General features: G+C 43.2%; 1 protein-coding gene and 1 long non-coding RNA gene across 3 annotated transcripts in view; one reads left to right on the forward strand and one right to left on the reverse strand.

The window, feature by feature from the left end:
• Positions 1-1,161: 1,161 nt before the first annotated feature.
• Positions 1,162-3,905, reverse strand: LOC138684762 (uncharacterized). The gene is made up of 2 exons (XR_011324025.1): positions 3,775-3,905; positions 1,162-2,431 (listed from the first exon to the last, which is right to left on the reverse strand). It is a non-coding gene; the product is annotated as an uncharacterized lncRNA (long non-coding RNA).
• The window catches only part of NKAIN3 (sodium/potassium transporting ATPase interacting 3), a 383,297-nt gene continuing 366,366 nt past the window's right edge, over positions 3,905-20,835 (forward strand). For both annotated transcript variants that reach the window (XM_069779419.1, XM_069779420.1), the window contains exon 1: positions 3,905-4,037. In XM_069779419.1, coding sequence (XP_069635520.1) covers positions 3,984-4,037 — 54 coding nt within the window. In that variant the 5' untranslated portion in view covers positions 3,905-3,983. The remainder of the gene's footprint in view (positions 4,038-20,835) is intronic.

Genomic DNA, 20,835 nt, shown 5'->3' on the forward strand with positions numbered 1-20,835 from the left:
AAAGCATCTGTGGCTGTGCATGAGGTCATGCTGGAGCACCTCAAAGCGTGTTGCCATGGATAAGCACACAACAGAGGAGGTACTCCTCTGGAGGGACTGCAGCCACGGATAAGGCCAAATTGGAGCAGGTTTACCTCTGAAGGGACTGTGGCTGTGGGTAAGGCCATGCTGGAGCGGGTATATCTCCAAAGGCATTGTGGCCCATGCAGAAGGCCACGCTGGAACAGGGGCACCTCAAATCAACTGTGGCTGTGGATAAGTCTATGCTGCAGCAGGGATACCCCTGGAGAGACTGTGGCTCGTAGATAAGGCTCCACTTGGAGCAAGTACATCCCTAAGGGACTGCAGTCTCTGGATAGGTCCAAGGCAGAGCAGGAGCAAGGGGAGGAGTTCAATGCAATGTTAAACCCTATAGCTTGGCCCAGAGAGACCAGGGGTGGAGATTGTAATGGATACACCTTTAAATTGCTGTAACCGATGATTTGAGTTGGATGTTATAGGAATTACTATAGCAGGAACCACCCAAAACAGTGGAAGACAAGTCTTACAAGAAGCAGTGGAAGCGCAGCAGTGACCCGACCTGAGCTGGTTTGGTGCCCAATAACTCCATGCAATACACAACCTCTCCTGTCCTGAGTGACCACCATAACAGATGGAGCCCAAAGTCATGGACTCAACGAACTCCATGAACATTTTGTGGACATTTTATGGGCGTTATATGGACATTTCACAGGGGTGGTCCATAGACTGAGGGAATGATATCTGTGTCTTATAACAAAGGATGGGAAGGGAGGTGGTGGTTAATGAGGTTGTATTGGGTAGTGTGGCACCTGAGCATGACATAAATGGTATGGAATAAGGGGTGGAGAATGTGCTGGTTTTGGCTGTGTGGGGCTTAGTTGCCGGCTGATGTTAAACCACTACATCAGTGAAGATGGGCATTTCCATTTACAAGGATGGGAAGAATGCAAGTGGTTTGGAAAAGTTTGGATTGTTTTTTTTGGTTTTGGTTTTTTTTTTCTTTTTAGATGTCACTCCAGAGACTTACTTTTACATGCTCTGAAAGTTATCAGCTCTGGAATTCAAGTTCAGTAACGCACAGATTAGAAATTGTGAAGATGGGTGAGTTAAACTGTTTATACAGAAATACCCACTATTGGCTTTCTCTTTTTTCTGGGTTTTTTGGGTTTTTGTTTTTTTTTTTTTTTTAAAGGAATTTTCCATCTCTAATAGTCTGGAAGACAGCTTGAACACTGCTTGCCTCTGAAACACTAATACCCACTTCGTTCTGCAGGCTGCTAAAACAATAGCTTGGACAGGTGAAAAGTGCCTTGTGTATCTTATCCAGGTCTTCAGAGAGTTCTGCCTTAACAAAGAACAAAGAACATGGGTTAATGTCAGGTACTATCCTAGTACTGGAAAGTATCTTCTTGCTTGCGAAAAGGAAAGGTAAGGATTTAGCTCCTTCTCAGAAGAGCACTACCCCTGGGGAGAAATAGAAGGGGAAGAGTTATGGACCTCATCCCACTGATGTACAAGCAGGGGCTGAATATGGTGAGTACAAGTAAAATCTCTTCAGCACTAGCTCTTTTACCTGGTTCCTCACCCAACCTGCAATTCTTGTTATTAATCTCTGTATTATTGGGCTTAAGTAAAAAGCATGTGGTAGTGTATTAAATACTTCAGTGAAGTGCAGAGAGATGATGCCTGCTCTAAGTCCTCTGTATAGAAAACCAATTATCCATAAAATTTACCAGTTCAGGCTGGCACAATGTATTTTTGGCAACTATCACCTTTTCAATTCACTTCCATATCTTCGAGTATTCATCCTTCAGAATATGTATGTTCTCAGAACATGTAACTTTAGTGAAGTTTAGCCCCAGGTGGAATTTTATCTTAAAAGCCATACATAGGAATATAAATCTCAGGCTGTTTTATTGAAGTTTTGTGTGTTGTGCAATGTGGGTTATATTTCACACTCCTCACATACATACCTCATCAAATACATATCCTGGATGAGTGGAATCTGGTTCTTACTTGTCTTTCTTTTGTTCCTTCAGTTTGGTATATAAAACTATCTTAATGCTTTCCTACTTAAAAGGCAAGTGGTAGAAAAAAGCAGCTTTCCAAATCTAATCTGACACAATACTATTTTGCAGTAGTTTTGTAATTATTTGACTATTGCCACTACTATTTAATGCATACATTAAAAGTTGTATGTAGTTTGGGGATACAATACTGTGTATTTCATAGAGACATTAATCAGATATCTTGCTAAAATGCCTTGCAGAAGGTAGGTTTTTTTTTTTCCCCTCAGGGCAAGCTTCAGTGTTCTTTGGCGGAAGTCTGTGTATCACGGAACAGCAGCTGGTAACAGGTCTGTAGGAAAGCACTGTCTGGTCAGCAGAACACGGCCCTTTTGCCTTAATGCCTACAAAAAATAATCTGATTTACCCATATTTTGTCGGCGAGGGGAAAAAAAAAAAGGTAGTTGACACTTCATCCATGTATCAAAATATTTTTACGAGACAGTGTGCATATTTGCATCCATTACTCCTCCCCAAAACATGACTCGTCTACCACCAAAGTGCACGTACAGGTGCAGGGAGGGCAGCGTCTCCACGGGTCCCGTTTCTCTCAGCTGCGCACGGAGAGGCTCCGGGAGAGCAGCGGCTGTCCATCCCTCTCCTCGCACGCAGGAATGCTCTGCAACTCTCGGAGCCCATTTCCCTTTGAGGAGGGAGAGCGCGGCCGGGGCCGAGCCCCTCTCCCCCGAGGCCCTCCCCACCTCACACCCGCGAGGGGCAGCGGGAGCCGGCGGGCTCTCTGGGCACAATGGCGTTGCCAGGGAGGGAAACCCCCTCCCCCAGCGCCGCCCGCCGGCGGCCGAGGAGGGGATTAAGCCACCCGAGCGCCGGCCTCGGACACCCAGGCCCCTCACCGCCGCCGGGGAAGCCGGCTCGCCCGCCCCGCGCTCCGGCGCCGCGCAGGGGGGCGGAGAGGGAGGGAAACGGGCTCCCTGAGGTACCTCCCGTCACCCGCCTGCCACCCGCCTGGGAGCCGGCGCCCAGCCTCTGCCTGAGGGACTCCCTGAGGAACGGGGGCCCGCCTGCCTCCCCCCCGCCCGCCCCCGGCACAGCGCAGGCCGCGAACAATAGCCCGCCGCCCGCCCCCGGGCTTCCCCGGCCGCCGCACGGGCGGGCTGCTCCGGGGCCGGCCCCGCCCCGCCCCGCCGCTCGGCGGCCGTCGCTCCCCCGCCCCTCCCCGCCTCAGCCGCCCAAGTCCCTTGAACTTTCCCCGGGCGCTCGCAACAAGCGGCCCGCGCCGGGCTGCCTCGGCCGCCGCTGCCCGCGCGGCTCCCTGCCCCTCCCGCCGAGTCCCCCGCCAGCACCGCCCGCCCGCGGAGCCTCCGACAGCCCCGCAAGCCGCCCGCCCGCGGAGCCTCCGCGCCCCTCGCCCCGGCCCGGCGCCCTGAGGAGAGCCCGCCGCCGCCTCCCCAGCTCCTCTCCCCTGCGCACCTACCGCGGCGCCCCGCTCCCCTCCCGCAGCCGCCCCCCGCCCTCCCTAGCACGCCCACCCGCGGCACCCCTCCATCCCACCCCACCCGCCAGCCCCCCGCCTCCCCGCCCGCGTTCCCTCTGCCCACCCCGCCCCGGTCCGCACACGCCCACCCCCGTCCCCTGCCCCTTCCCCAGAGCCAGACCCGCGCCGCGCCGGGCAGAGACCCCCCCCCCTCCCGCCGCCGCCGGCTCCCCTCCCCGGGGCCGCGCTGACCTCCGCGCCCTCCTTCCCGCCGCCGAGGAGAAACCCCCTCAACAAAGGAGGGGGAGCAGCGAAAGGCGGGCGACGCGCACACGCCCGGCCGCTCCGTCCGGATGCGGTGAGCCCCCCGCTTCGCCTCCGGGGCCGCGTCAGCGCGGGAGGGGAGAAGAGGAGAAGCGGCGGCTCTCCGGAGGCGCGGCGCGGCGCGGCCAGCTGCCACCATGGGCTGCTGCACGGGGCGCTGCACGCTGATCTTCCTCTGCTCGCTGCAGCTGGTGAGTGCCCGGCCGCCCGCCCCGGGGCACGCTTCGGCTTCGCGGGGGGGGGCGGGAAGGGACCGGCGCTCTCCCCCTCCCCGGGCACGGCCGCCGGGGGGCACGGCGCGGCGCTGCCCCGGCTGCGGAGCTGTCCGCGCCCTGTGCGAGCGCAGGCGGCCGGCCCCGCTCCCGCCGCCCCGACGGCCCGCCCGCTCCTCGCCCCCCCGGCCCCCGGCCCGTCAAGTTTTGCGGTGCGACGCGAGGAGGACGCGGCGTGAGGCGAGAGCGGCCCCGCGGCCGGGGAGCGGGGAGGCGGCGGGCCGGGGCGGGTGCCGCGGTGCCTCAGCCCGGGCGGCCGTCAGCGCTCCCTGCCTGAGGGAGGGAGACTCCCCCGCCCGGGCGTCGCTTCCAGGCGGCGTCGCTCCCCGCGGGTGCGAGGCAGGGGCTTCCCCCGTCTGCGGAAAGTAGACGCCGCGGAGAAGAAAGAGGAGGACGGTGCCCCCGCTCGGCCGGCGGCCGGTGCCCGCGGGGCGGACGGCGGCTCGGGGCCGGCGCGGCGGGGGCCGGGCCGGGCCGGGCACTGCCGGGCGCTGCCGCCGCGGGCCGCCCACCGCCCGTGTCAGCGCCGCGGGGTGTGGGGGTGGGTGGGTGGGGGTGCGTGTGCGGGAAAAACACCGTCATCGCCACCTCTTTCTGTTTTTCTTAACCTTCGTAAAAGCGGCATCTGCCGGCCCCCTCCTGTGACTTTTCTTGGGATTCCTTGCCCCTGATCAAATATTCCTCGGTGTGCAATGGAAACAACGGAGCGGTGCATCTTCTTCTCTTTGTTTTCTTGAAGTTGGCATATTTGTTTCAGAGGCAAGAGTTGTCGAGACAAAACACCGCCAAACAGTAATAATGCTTCCTCTGGCTCATTAGCCGGATGATAGAATAATGCTCTTCCTTTAACAGTCGTCCCTGGTCCCAAGAGCATTTTAAAAGATTTTTCTCTCTTCTAGTGACTCAGAGTCATCATTTTGCCACATGATCTTTCTTAAGATGAGTGCTGTTCCTTGTGTGTGTGTGTGTGTGTGTCTGTAAAGAAGAAAAGTGGGATGCATTCACTGTGGGTTTTTTTTTCTTCTTAATCCTTTGCTAATCTTGCTAGTGTTCTGTTACAGCACTTTGAAATCGCTTCTGTTTCAGGGGTAATACACTTAAATGCAATACGTACAATTACTTCATTTGGAGATCCTCATTCATTTTCATGGCTTTATGCCAGATTTGCTGCCTGTGTAAACTGGTGTACCTCCATTGTTTCCAGTGCGAGTCTGGACTTTATTCAGATGTGCTTTTTAGTGTGGCGGAGCTAAGTGTGGTTTAAGTACTTCAATGGCACAACCTTGCCGAAAAGCACAGAAGACGTGGGATTTGTACTTTTAGTGTGAGGAAAGCTTTGTTTATACATTTCTGGCCTTTTTTCTTCTTGTTTTCCATCAGTTTTGCAGATACTGTCCTATTGACTGTAGCAGAATCATTCCTGATTTACTTCAGTGCATGCGGGAGGGGAAACAAACCCTTTTTCTTCAAATATATGTCTCCGACAGTTATGAAGGTTATAATAACTGTATTTACTATTCTGTAGAATTACTTGGAGGCTATAAAAATTGAAGTAAAGTGTGAATAGCCACCATAATCTGCAGAGAAATGCATATAAAGTCTTTCAGAAAAAGATTCATATTTTATAAAAGACCTATCAGATGATATAACAACTTTCAAAAATGACTTTAATGTGTAGTTTTTTTCTACTGTACTTACCTGCTTTATAATAATGTTCTACTGTCAAATCCATGTCTTTCAGGCACTGATGAATGTCTGTATGGCAAAATGCTTTCATTTTAATTTATTTTCATTTAAAAATAAAAGTCATGTTTTAGAACCAAGAAGTAATCTAGTAGACATGAACTTAAAGCTCAGGTACTTTCTGTGATCTCAGTGGTGGTAGTGTTCAGTTTATGTCTGTAGAAGTTGTCGCCACAGGCGGTTTTAGGTCTTTTTCTAACATCTCAGAGGTCATGAGTATAAAGCATGCACAACAAAACTGCATCCCTGGACTTCGCTGTCATTAAGCGAGATTTATTTTACCTTGCGTCAATTTATGGAGAGGCGAAGGAGGTATTACTGACTGTGGACAACATTTAGATTAAATGTTACAAAACTCAAAGCTCTTGTACTGCTAATTTGGAGCATTTCAGAAGTACTGATGATTTATATGACTTGAAGAAAAACTTTAGAAAATGAGACAGATGGGGCACGTATTTTAAAAAAGGAAGTTGTTCACCTTAGTCGTATTCTGGTCATGTCAGAAAAGGGCCTGGGAACAGTTCAAGCTTAACCTTAAGATTAACCTTTAGATACTACCTGAGAAAGAGATATCTTATAAAACACAGTTGGCAACACCCTTTATAGCATATGTGTACTATGTAGATTCTCTTTGGTATAAGATGATGTGAAATAAAAAAGCCAAATTCCCGGAAACATGTTCAAACCAAAGATTTGGTTCTTGTTCTAAAGAAAGATGCGATGTTTAGTGCCCTCAAAGCACAGTTTCTCGATTCCTTAAAACTGACGTCTTCTCTAACTTTTGCCTAGGCCGCATGTTTATGTGTTGCTGGGATGAAGAATTACGAAGTGAAGAGAACAACAGTTATTGCATGACAGTCGATAAAATGCCCTTTCTCTAATGATAACACATTAAGTGTATTAACTTCAAGAAGATTTGTTTGTAATTTTCACTGCTGTTTGTCAGTTGGACAAACAGTAATAAATGACAACAAAAGTAGTTTTCAGTTATGTTTTGATCCATGAAAGTGTTTATGTTTGACTGACAGCTTTTACATTTTGTAACAAACACATTTTAATGTTGAATTCAGTAATCCCAAGGACAGTCCGCAGTTAGTCTTCTGTCATTTAGTGATAACCCCGTTCTTAAACGTGAATCCATATTGTTATGTGTAATACAGGATTCTGGAAAAAATCACCAAGACGGGAGGCTAGGTAGCACCAGTTCAGGAAAAGCTGTTAGCTGCATGGTTTCCTTGAACCTCTGCAGGTGGATTCTGCTTCTGAAAGCCAAGGGAATTTTGCATAAGGAGAACTACATTGTGCACCCCAAAAAACCCCCCTGTGATCTTTCACTTCCTAACTGAAGCATTGTCATATGCCATTTCCAAAGTTGTCAAGCTAAGAACTCAGAAGTGTCTGTGTATTTCTGTGCATAAATATGTCATTAAGACTATTAGGAGCTATGTATACATCAAGAAAATATATCATGAGGATATATGAATCCTTTGGATTACAGCCATAATTCTCACTGGTGCCACTAGAAGTCTCAGATGTTGGCCTTGTCTGTACTAGAAAATTAAAGCAGCTGCCAGAGATGGTGCCTGTGCTAGTATAGCCACCATGCCATAAAATATTGCAACATGAAAATGTTTGGAAAATAAAACAAATTCAAAAAATATTGAATTCCGGAAGGGGTAAATTGACAATGAATTGCAGAGAGATTTAGCTGTGTGAATCCAATTGATGTTAATATGTGTCACACAGTGAAAACCTTCATGCTACTTTGAAAATGTGTTTCTGAGCAACTACCATTGCAGGATAATTTTGTTTCAACATTTATAGTAAGTGTAAGTTTTTGGTACCTAGAAGTACACAGATATACAAACACAAAGAACTCTAAATAATGGAGATCGTGAATGAGATTTTCAAAGCAGCGAAGGGAAGATTAATGGCAAGCATGTGGCTAAGTCCCCTTCATTGCTTTGACAATGTCATTTCATGTGTTTATCCTTGGACTTCCCTGCACTGTGTTCATTGTTTAGGTCTTGATTTCAAAGTATGTTTTATCAAGTATAGTTAGGATAAAATAGGCTGTTCCCTATTTAAGCTGTTAACTTTCCAAGTAATTTAAGTGTCAACAGACCACACTGGGAAATGATTCCAGTGGAAACACAGCTTCTGCGTATTAATGTTTTGACTAGCAATGGTTTGGGGAGTGCAGTTGGTCATTTTAACAGACTAATTCCTCTCTATATTCAGAAGATTTATGTTTGTGATTGCCATTAACATTAATTATACTGATGTATGTAAATCCTTATGCTTGGAGATGAGACTATATCCATTAGACTGAACAGTAACATTTCATCATTTGTTACTGTACATAGCGGAATTTCAGCAGTTATGTGGGGAAGTGATATATGCCACGCATAGATTTTAATCTCATTTTAAAATGCTTTATAAAGCTGGAAACTCTAACTTATGATTTTGGCTCTCAGTGCTTGTATGTTAGAACTGACAGATAACAGTTATTCAGTTAAGGGATTCAAGGGATTTGATAAATTTGAGAAAGTAAAATACTTGAACCGGTAAATTGCTGCATCTTTTTATGTTGGTAAAAGAATCGCTGGCCCATTGATCTGGGGATGAAGCATCTGTCCACTGATAAAGGAGGAGGAAGTGTGAGGGGGTGCCTATTGTACTAGCAGGGGTGGAGGAGGCTTGGGATTTTAGCCCCGAACAATGCACTCACTGGCTGCAGGATGTTGCCCTTTCTGTTGAGGCAGCTGACGTGGGGATGGTGTTTTGCTCTGCTAACTCATACGACATCCCCAAAATGTGTAACCGTTGCTGGTGGCTGTGCCTAAGAGGCTGATACACTTGTTGTACGGGTGTATAATTGCATTTAACGTTAAGATTGGAAGTAATACACTGCATCCAGTAGAACTACTTGAGTTAAATCTTTGCAATCCAAAAAATGTATGAGACTATATAATTTTTAGGATCTCTCTCATCAGGGACAAAAGAGTAACAACAAGCAGTAAGTGTTTTTCACTTTGTGTTTTTGGTTTATTTTACAAAATTCTTGGGAGATACCTGTTGGTAAAACACACATTCCCAGTGCATCAGCACTGCAGTGTTTAACCACACCATGCACCAGAAATTCAGCCTTAGTAATGAAATCCCCTCCTGACAAAGCTGCACATAATACTTCTTTCAGTTCAGCGATCCAAAGTTGGGAATTCAAAACTTAAGGAACCCTGAACTGTCAGAGCTCTCTGAAATTTCTGAACTGGGTGAATGTCTTAAAGAAACCATGCAGCTCTTGCTTGGTTTTATGCTCTGTTCACCACAGCAGGCTATTTTTCTACAATTCCTTGCTGCTCTATGACTGATGGTCAATTGTCATACAAACATTTAATGAATATTTTTACAGTGATGAAGTGAAAGGGTTAGGATTTCAATTATAGTAATGGCAATTAGTTCGCTAAAAATTGGGAATTATATAGCTATCCTTCCTGTCTAAGATCAGTACATTTTGGAAATTATTAAGAACATTGGAATATGCTGCTGATCTGCTTCTAAAGATCTGCTACGTTCTGCCAAGACACAATTCTTGGGACTAGGAAACAAAGACTGCGTTTTTGGAAATCATTGAAATTCAGAAGGATGGTACTGTTGAATCCAAATGGAATTTGGGTGGGCCTTCCAGAACTTCGACACACAATAGGTTTATGTTTAGAGATCATATGGAATCTACTGCACTTGTAGTTGATTACGTGGTGCTTAAATCTTGCTGATTTTGTGAGGTTTGGATCTGAAATAAAAAGCTGTAAGGCTAGATAATCTTAGGAAATGTTTTCAACCTGTATGTATCTTACATGCATCTTATAGGTATAAAGTGCATCCTTTTAGTTTTGGGCCCAATCTGGTAAGTTGACAAATGAGTAATAAAATACAATTCTTTAATTTTTCAGGTAAAAGTGTTGCATTTTGGCTCCTCTATGATATCCAAATTACATTTCCACATAAATAAATAAATGAATTTGATTAGGTGAGCAAACAGAGAGTCAAAGCAGTTGCACGGTTCATTGGCCCTGATACTGCACACGAAAGGAGGGTGGAGGTTTTGGACTTCACTCGAATAGGACCAGAATCAATTCACACATTCAATACAGATATGGGTAAAATGGTCTCTTCTTGGATGTGCTCAGTGAAAAGAGGAGAGGCAGTGGACCTAGGATGCAACAAAGGGGAAATTCTGATTAAATATTAGGAAAAAAAATTCACAGTCATACATTGGATCATGTTTTCCAGAGAAGTTGTGGAAACTCCATCCTTGAATAAATTCAAAACTTTGCTGAACACAGCTCTGAAAAACCTGATCTAACTGAAGTGTATCTGATGTTGAATTTGGCCCTGCTATGAGTAAATGTTTTATCAGATGAGCTCCAGAGATTCCTTTCAACTTAGCTTGTCCCGTGATTATATGATCTTACCAGAGCATAAGGAGTAAGGGCCTTCAGTTCTTTATTGGGAGAGTATTTAAAATACACAGTAATTTGGGTTGTTTTAAAATAATTAATTTCTTGATTTGTTGTGGGCATAATACTGTGGAAATAGGTTTGATATGGCAATAACAATTGTAGTATACAGTTGTATCTCTTGGTATCAAACCTCAGTGTTAAATTAAATGAGAAGTACCTCTAATGGCCTTGTAATTTATTATTTCGCAGATAATAATTCTGTGATACAATGTAGTATGTCAGATCTTTTGAACTCATTAGTACTGAAGCAAAATATATTTTATTCATTCAGTCCTGTAATTAATTGCTAAGCAGTCATTTTGGGGCTAAAAGCCTGTTATTTCTATCTGTACAGGGAAATCAATGCATGTTTTTGGTTCTAGACGAGTAATATGAAGGAGCAGTAATAAGTGACCGTGTGGTTCAAGAGAGTGATGATATGATACAGACTTTTTCACCTGTAGATCACATTTTGAAATTCACTGCAAGTTAGATGAGGGCAAATGTCATTATGGTTTATATGAAATGTTAGCAGTCTTGATACAGCATCAGTATAAAAATATAATCTCCATATTAATCCTACTTTCCACCTTTTATGTTATACTAGGAGGGTCAAGGTTGGTGGCCATGCTACTGTGAAGAACAAAGTGATCTTTTTGCTAATGTTTTCTTCAGGTCATCTTTACAGGGGTGCTAGCTGGACAGCGTAATGAAGTTTGCGCTGCCTTTGTTCATACTGGACATGGTATCTTTGCTAGGGATGTCAGCATAGGGAGGCATTTGTAAGCTTTGTGAGTCACATTAAATCAAAATGAAAAATAATGTCAATTGCACTGATTTTGTGTAAATTTCATCTTTTTCATTGGTCAGAAAGAAGAACATTTCTTACTTTTTATTTAGTATATTTTGCCTTGAAAATAGAATTCAGGCAATAGCAAATGGAAAATGTCTCACTTCTTTGAATCTCAAAGCAGCTCAGATTTGTCTAAGATGTTCTAAGTTTTCTCCTCATCTATCAAGAACAGTTAATGCATACCTTCCTAAAGGGTATGCCAGCAGGTTTCAGATCATACACTGCTACACTTAGCGAGACCTGCAACTCCTTGCAGACCAGTGCCAGCAGCACTACAACACGTTTTAGTATGTCATGGGCTTTTTTTTTCCATGTGTCACCAGTGAAATCTTTGTAATCTCGCTATGGATCTGTGCCTTTGGTAGGTCTGTAAAAGACAGTGGTAAGCTGGATTTAATCACTGTTCTCTGATCTCAGGAACATACAGAGTGCTTAAGACCCTGGTAATAAAAAGGTAGTAAAAGATTTTATTTTAGTCTTTTTACTTTTTACTATACTTCCTCATCATCTTGTCTTTCTTCAAACACAGCCATACCTTGCATGTAATCTCAGCTCAGATGGATTTTTTAATGCTGTGGTGATTTGGGACTCATTCTTATGAGTTGCTGAATGCCCTCCAGCTCTCATTAAAGTTGCTGAAAGTCATTCTTTTACATATAGGCTCTTTATAATGATACGTTCAAGCAAAAGCACCAGTGAACTCCTTCTACCTAGTGAATGCCAGCATTATAGTAAAAGGAAAGGAAAAAGAAAAGTTTGCTACTTGATACAACAACCAGTTTCTGCCAGACAAATATCCCTTACAGAGATTAATACCACAAAGTAGTAAAATTGAAAATTTTATGAAATGCAAAAGGAAGATAATTGTAAAAACAATTATTTATGTTGAGAGTGACTCTCTTGAATAATCACAGTTGGTTCTTCCACAGATCTCTCCAAAGGGGGTTGAGAGAAAGTTTTTTTATTTCATCAGTACAGAGTTTTGGCTGAGAGTAAGTATAAATATATATGAAGAGCGTATGTTTGACAACGAGCCAAATGGAACTTCGCTGAGGAGGGTTTTGACACACACCAAAGAAGCTACAGATAAAGCAAAGGAAGAATAATTAGGAGATGAACCATGAGCAGAAAGATCCTGAAATGCTTTTGTAGTGAGGGACATTATGTGGGAACATGGGATGAAAAGTGTAGAAAGGTGCAATTAGATGAGTGTAAAGAAAGTGGGACATGGAAGCCCTCTTCAGCAGACAGATGAAAGTTGGCTCTGTGTGTGGGAGGAATTCCTGTCCAAGGTTTCACTGAAAACAAGATCTTAAGAAAAAAAATTTTATCTGTCTTTTCCAACATGCCGCTGCTGATAAGCCAGTTTCTCACTGTTCTATTGTAAAGTTACTGTGTTAGTGTCAGACCTTTTGAGTAAAAAGAGCCAAGGAAGCAGAACCATATTATTATGGTATTTTCTAGGGAGATTGGAATGAATGGCAGTCTTTCTCATCCAACTTGAGTTTCTGCCTTTGGTTGAGCCTTGAATACTCTGTGCTGTTACGGGAACGCTGCAGCTTCACTGCCCTGTCGGCAGCTCCTGGAACCTCACGTGAGCAAAGTGCATCTGGAGCTTAGGAGCGTGCAGCTGAAGCTCAGCACAAGCCGCAGGGGAAGTGAGTAGACAGGTAAATCCTTATCAGCCTTGTGCATCCTTACAAAAGAAAAAAACCAAACAATTAAATGCAGATTTTTAGATGGATTGAAAAGAGTTCATAATATGTCTAAATGCATTTTGGAAATGGGGTTCTGTTAAAATGGAGTGCATAGAGAAAAATCCTTTTGGAAGTTTAGTCTTCACAATCAAATAATAAAAAGCTGAAGAATTCTAAAGCTGGAAACTGCAGTGCATTATAGTACAGGAATAACATCATAAAAATATATAGTTCTACATCTGCTTGTGAGCTATTTATTTTTTCCTGCTAAAAGCTTGCTGTATCTTTCTACTGCAGAGTGAGCAGGGTGTTTCATTTCTCTAATATGTATTTTTTTTGTGAAATAAGTAGACATCATCAAGGTAAGTGTGTTTAGATTTTAACTGGAACAGAAACTTTGCTGCTCGTACAGATCGAATAATGTTCATCATAGAAACCTGAAAAGCCTCTTTGCCCTCTAAGGTGGATGGAGCTACTCAGAAAACTGAAGAGAGATGGTCTCCTCGTGGATATCCTCTGAGCTACTGAAGATTCTTTAATCAGTCTATAGTCAGCCAGCTGTACATATGTAAGATGCCTGTTTTAGTGTACCCACTAACATGTGCATTCAGGAAGCCTTAAAAATGGCCAGATTTGGAAAATATTTTTGCCAATTCCCACTGTTTCTAGTTAATTCATATGTTGGTGAAAGTCGCAGATTGGTGTTCAGCCTCATCCTTCTTATAAACCGTTTCTTTTCTCATCAAGATGGAAACTCTTGGCTCCAATGCCTAGCTGTGAAATGATACGCTATTTCCATTTTCCTGTTCTTCTTTTTTATTGAGCCGGATGATTTATTCACAACTCTCCTCCCAACTATTTCAGACCAAGTTCCAAGTTCTGATCTTCATCTGTTTTATCAAAGTAGGATTCAGACCCTGTTCCCCCCCAACCCCAAACCAGTCAAGACTGTTAAAATTTACTTGTGGATGTAAATGGGCCCGGTGAACATCAGGTTTAAGTTTCTCCCCATCCTGAAAATATCATTCACTTCTGTGGTTGAGTTCTTCCATAACTGTGGCTAAAAATACTGCATCATTCTAGAGAACTGGAAGGAATGACAAATGTGTTTGCAGTTACAAATGACAGATAGAATTCCTCGGTTAAAACAGATAGGGTAATTAATGCTGTTTAGCAGAGCACTTTCAAAAACAAGGATGAATTTCCAGTTGTCGTGGTTTAACCCCAGCCAGCAACTAAGCACCACGCAGCCGCTCACTCACTCCCCCCCATCCAGTGGGATGGGGGAGAAAATCAGGAAAAGAAGTAAAACTCCTGGGTTGAGATAAGAACGATTTAATAGAACAGAAAAGAAGAGACTAATAATGATAATGATAACACTAATAAAATGACAACAGTAGTAATAAAAGGATTGAAATGTACAAATGATGCGCAGGGCAATTGCTCACCACCCGCCGACTGACACCCAGCCAGTCCCCGAGCGGCGAAAAAAACCCTGCCCCCCCCTTCCCAGTTCCTAAACTAGATGGGACGTCCCATGGTATGGAATACACTGTTGGCCAGTTTGGGTCAGGTGCCCTGGCTGGGCATGAGAAGCTGAAAAATCCTTGACTGTAGTCTAAACACTACTGAGCAACAACTGAAAACATCAGTGTTATCAACATTCTTCACATACTGAACTCAAAACACAGCACTGTACCAGCTACTAGGAAGACAGTTAACTACATCCCAGCTGAAACCAGGACACCAGTCTTAAGACTCTACATGTGTATTTCTCTAACTTCTCTTCCAGAATTATTAAGAAAAAGCAAAGGCATGCAGACATGCATTTATGCTACTGTGGTCCATTTCTCTTCACTTGTAGGAAAATCAAGTGTGTGGTTGTTATCTGATTGATCTGCATCTATACAGTGTGAGTAAGATTTCTTTTAGTCTAATCCACAGTTACTTGTGGTTCTTCACATCGTACTGGTTGCACAGCATCATAAAAAGGTCTAGTTAGTGCAGAAAAGAAGGCAATGTCAACGAATGATACGTGATGAATGAACTAGTAGTATGATTTACTGTAATGCTGTTGTCAGAGGACTTGCAACAGGAGTGTTGGAATGGAATGGAAAAAGTGCTTCCAAGTCTGAATTTACAATGACAAATTAGACGTATGAATGACAGTAGCCTAAATCCAAACTTCATTCAAATGTCACAAATGAGTTTAAGTATATCGAAGTATATTAGATGCCATGAATGGCTTTAAGTTGTATTACTAGTGTATAATTTAATCATAGTGGTTTGATGAGAGTTGAAGCTGACTGAGTTGTGCCAGAAGTAACCACAAAGTGCCAAAGTTTATTAAAATTGGATTGATGAAGCCCTTCATTTCTCTAATATGTATTTTTTTTCATGAGTTAAGTAGACATCACGAAGATAAGTGTGTTTTGATTTTAATTGTAACCAGTTAGATCTGTTAATCTGTGTGACTGTAATCACTTGAATGCACTGACGACTCTTCCGAAATGTAGCCTGTGCAGCTGAGATGCGGTGTGCTGCCTTGCACAGCGGTAATGCGAGGTGCCTGAAGCCTTGTCCTTAACTGCAGTGTGCAGCAGCCACACCAGGTTGTCACCGCGTCCACATAGGTACCTGCACTTTGTTGCTTGTTCTGTTGTGGGACAGGTGCATTTTTGTATCCATGAAAGGTTCCACGTTTCAGCATTCAGCCAGTATGTGATACTTGCACTGAAAGCTGAAGAACTGTTTCTGCAGAGCCTTGTGGCCAAAAGAGTGTCAAGGTTAATCCCAGATCTCACTGAGCAACAGAGATTCTGGCCTTTTGCTTGTACAGGTAATAATTTAATTAATTGTTATTTATCTTTCTTACGTATTTAGTTCCCTTGGCCTGTCTGACCTGTGAAATTCCTGTCCATGTGAATCTCTTAGTTCTCTGTGAGATTTCTAGGCTGTAGTTAGATTTCTGGGCTGAACTGTAATTAGTGCATGTGCCAGACATGCCGGAGTGCTCAAATACTGCTGGGGTTTCACTCTGCTTATTCATCTGTTGAGACACTGAAGTAATGCCCCAAATCCGGTGCTGGATTTGCACTTTTATAAAGATCATGTGAAACACATTGCAGCTGAGATTGGCTCTGGACTAGGATGTGTATCTGAGATACACCTTGCCTCAAGTGCTTACAGACCAAAACAGGTAATAGAAAAGGGAGCATGCAAATATTTTGCTTTAGGCCCTACAGAAAGTCTCTGGAGCCCTAGTTCAGGCTGTTTTTCTACTTGGTGCTTCTTCATGTTTCTGCATACAGTTGCCGTAGTTCCTTTTTCGTATTGGCCACAACTGACTGTGAGCACATTAACATTTTGGTAAGCAAGTTCTCAGTATTTGGGTGGGCTCATGTTGAAGAATACATTTCTTTTTAATTCTGTACTGTTTGCAAAGTGGTTTAGAGGTGCTAAAATTCATTACAAAGAGAAAAATCTCTTTCTGTTTGAGGAGGAATGTAGTAACTATGGATTCTCTTTTGGAAAGATTATTTTAAGGTGTTGACAGATTTGAGTTGATCCTGACACTATTAGCTCTCCTGCAGAATGAGACTTGCAAATATCTACACTTGCACTGACCACATGCTTAGTTGGGGATTCACCCTTGTGTTGTCTGGACACAGGCACTTGGAGAAGAGAGGAGTCAGTATCTTAAGGGTGTTCTGGAGAACAGGAAAATAAATGAGTGTCCCCAAAATGCTGGAACTGACCATATGCATACAGGGAAGGGACAATTTTGAGTCAGGGAAGTTTTGTTTTCTTTCTGCTGATAGATAGAAGCACCGTTTAATTTGCACTAGAAGAACCGTGAGTTCATGGTTTTCTTGGTATGTTACCTCTGTCAACCCATTTGTTCAATTTTTGGTAACTGGAATTGGCTAAGAAATTACAGCATATTCACTGCAATTGGAAGGAGAAATTCTAATCTCTTGGGAGGCAAACCTTTGTTTTTGCATGTACCTTTTTCTCCGAATGACAAAAGCACATCTGACAGTGAATCCCAACTATCTAGGCAGAAGAGTAATTTCCAAGGCAACCCATTCACATTCAATTCTCTTCCTCTAAAAACAAAGCAATAAATTATGCTGGTGTTTAAGGGGTAATCTCTGTGGCTTTAAAGAACATAAACTATCGGAGACATACCAGTCTGACTGTGCTAAGTGTTGAGCACCTCCTCTAAGGGAGTGAGTAACCTCATCTCCCATCGAGAACAGCAGGAGTTACGTATACTTGTGTCCTTCCGCTCAGGCATCACTACCCAGAGGGATCGAGCTGTAACCGAGGCATCTGTGCCACTGACTGGGCTCGGTAAGTGCAGGCACTATTAGAGGGTACCATTAGATGAAGTCATTGAACCATTAGGAAGCCTGCAAAAATGAGTACCCTCTTCTAACCTGAAAAGTTTTGTGGTTGAGAATATACCCATTGGACATCCTCAAGGGAAGATTTCTTTCACACATACTGACTCTGTCAGTGTTACCAGCCAGCATCTCACTAGCACGAGACTTAGCTTTGTAACATTTCACGGATCTCTACATCATGCTGAGTAGTGCTGGTCATCTATTATTAATATGCTTGCATTTTTTGCTAGGCTAGAAGTATCTTATTATCTGTTTTCTTATTAAATCCTCCATTACTTTAAGATGCTTTCAAGGTCTGTTCTGCTCTGATTTTATTAGTTGGGAACAAAGGCTTTTCAAATGTCAGAAGCTAATATATGCTGATTTCTGGGTAAGCAAGAAAATACCTCAGATTTTGAGGCCATTTTATTATAAAATGATGTCTTTAAGCCTCATACACAGTTTTTATAGAATATTTCCCTTTTTCCTATTTTGAGTGCACATGTATATGCAATTACAGTTTTGCATTAGAAATACTGGCTGTATGGCAAGGTGAGACTTTCTCCTGTTATCGTAACCAGTTATTCTTTGGCATGCATATAGACTCAAAGAACTCTTAAGTTAGAGAAGTAACCTTGTGTTTGCTTACACAAGTCGATGGAGACAGTTGCATGTTCATTCTGCTTTGAGATGGTGAGAGGCAAGCCAGTTTGCATCTGGGAACCGTGGAGTTAGCATGGTGTGGTGCCTTGGTTAATGAGCCTGCAGAGAATATCGTAGCTCAGGCATAGTACAGTGCTAATGCATTCACAAGGCTTCTGGACAGAAGCTGGCCTGTATGTGGACAGGCTGGAGTATAGGCAAAGCAGTCAGACCCACTCTGGAAAAGATATGCACCTTGGTAAGATTAATACTGTTACAAAGTGCTTATTCTCTAAAGAGATGTTGTTATCTGAGTTTCTCAGCTACTGACATCAAGGTATTTTGTGTTAATTCTGATGGAGGAATTGCTACCAGAGAGCCAAAGGAGTTGAGATGATGTTGTCACTGAACAACCTTAAGCAAAGTTTGGACTCCAGTGATTTCCATCTGCTAGATCACCTATCAGGATGATTAAAACAACCAAATCAGACACTGGAAAGTTATTGATTAGCATACAGAAGAGGGAAGAAAAAAAAGAATAAGAGGAAAAAGAAAGAGTAAGAAAGAATTTCTAAGGATATTGAAACTGAATGGTTACACTAGATATATTTATTTGAATCCATTTTAAACTTCCTATGAGCAAAGAAACCTGACTGAGTTTTGTCAGAGCAAGTCAAAACTAAGGTCAGATTCTGTAGTGTAGGCTGGGGTCACAGCCACCCATTGACCAGCTCAGAGAAGTAGCTGATGTACACACACCACAGGTCCCTTTTTGGACTGCGTGCTTCATTCCTTTCTCATGGGGGAAGGTAACAGGGCCCTGGTATATGCGTCTGGGGTATAATCAGGATATTCACCTGAACATGGGAGCTGGGTCAGTGACCTGTCAACCAGCCTCATTTAGATTTTTGCATTGATCAAAGTAATAGTAATAATAGTTACTACCCTGTCTGAGGCCAACTGGTCTAAAAAGAGGAGAGTTAGCAAAATGTGAGGACACACAATCTTTGACATGCTCAGGATGTGAGGCAGCTCTTGCAAAGAGATACACTGGGAGAGCAAACTGGATCCACCAGTTATTGTTTTGTTTGATTCCAGCTTATTGCTTTGATGAGAAACTGGTTTGTTCATCCCAGTCAGGTTTCTCTCTTGTCTTGGTTATTCTTGGGCAGCAGAATGGAATGGGTCATCTTAATCCATAATGCTGTTATAATGTGATTTTAGGATTAGGTGAAAAGTAAGAATGAAGAGGAGTATCATGACAGAGGAGAAGTACACAAGCAGAATCTCAGGAGTGCTGCATTAATATCCTGCTGCTGGCAGCCAGGTTTATCTGGAGTGGTTTTGCTGTTGTCCCCCTGTGGCTGAAGCTCAGCAGAGGGACGGATTCTTCGAACCAGGTCCAGAGTTCCCCTGCAAATCTCTTGCTATTTTGATTTCTGGAGTTCTGTTTTCTAAAACTCTGCACAGGAGCTGTTGGTGGAATAAACCTTCCCCTTATTATTTAGCTGATGCAGGACTAATTTTAAGTGCACCACTTTTGCTCTGTTAATATCTAGATTCATTCTTAGCTTACCAGTCATAAGCCTAACACAGACATTGAATTTTACCAATAACCCTTCCTGCTTAGTTGATCTATTTTTTCTGTCCTCTTAGCAGGTTATTTTTAATCTTTTGGGAACTCTGAACTATTTTCCACAGCTATGCTCAAAAGTGGATTTGTAGCCTTTTACTGCCATTGCTGCTAGTAGACCTTGCTTGAGGCCATAGGGAGGTTGAGAGAAAGCCAGGAAAGAAACACAGACTCATGACTCCCATGCTCATGTCTTGAACACAAGATCACCATTCGTCTTTTATAAGCCTTTCTTGTCTGGTGCTTTCAAATTGTCAGGAAAGTTGGCACTGAGATTGAAGTGTTCATGCTTTTTCATAGCACAAAGATAGATTTTTTTCCTTGGGAAAGTTCGGTCATGTCGTGCTTGTCTATTTATGACCAACAAGGTGTGTGGTGATGATAAAACTGAGATCATGATCACTTGCTTTTTATATTATTAGAACATGCAAAACTCACTTTCTCTGGCTCTCTAGCCTCTGTAAATCCATTAACGTCAATGGAGTTATGGTCATTTATACTTGCTGAATATCAGTTTTAAAAGATGACAGCTGAATACTTGATGGTAAGTGTCCTTCACATATTTGAAAAAATTGCTTTGACAATGAATGTATATTTTAAAATATTTCTTACCTCCACATTTTAATAAAATGCTTAATAGGGTTTGAGATTATAATGGTGTCACTGGTTTGAAATATGTATTTTTAGTAGTTTCTCATACCACTATCTTCATTAGGGGGTTTGTCTCTCTACGCATTCTGCCTCTTTCATCCTTGTCCTATTTTTGGAAAGCGTAAAGATTTCAAATGCTGCAAAATCCTCACAGTTCTTAGCAGAAGGCTGTTGTTACAGGGAAGACTCATAATAGTCCTGTAACTTCTGACCTTTCCAGAACATGTTTTTATGTCTCCTCTGAAGGAGCATGGAGGGGTGATGGTAAGGAAGTTGAAGATATGGCCAGCAGAAACACAGGTATGTTCAGGAAATAATATTTCCTTCATTAATATTGAAGGAAAAAAAACACTTCAAAAAAATAAGGATGAGACCCAAAACCTATTGGAAATCAATGGAACAGATCTCACCGATTTCAGGTTTCGGAGTCAGCTCTGCACATAGTTTTCTGCAATGCTTTTCGTGTTTTCTTTTTTCAGACACTTAAATGCACTTTATTGGAGTTGCTGCAAGAGGCAAAATTTAGGCTTCCCTCACTGTGGTTTATTAAAAATCTCAACCATAGCATTGCATTAACAGAATTCTTTGCATTTAGCACTCTTACT

Source organism: Haliaeetus albicilla, chromosome 3 (assembly GCF_947461875.1).
Source record: "Haliaeetus albicilla chromosome 3, bHalAlb1.1, whole genome shotgun sequence".
Taxonomy (NCBI): Eukaryota; Metazoa; Chordata; class Aves; order Accipitriformes; family Accipitridae; genus Haliaeetus; species Haliaeetus albicilla.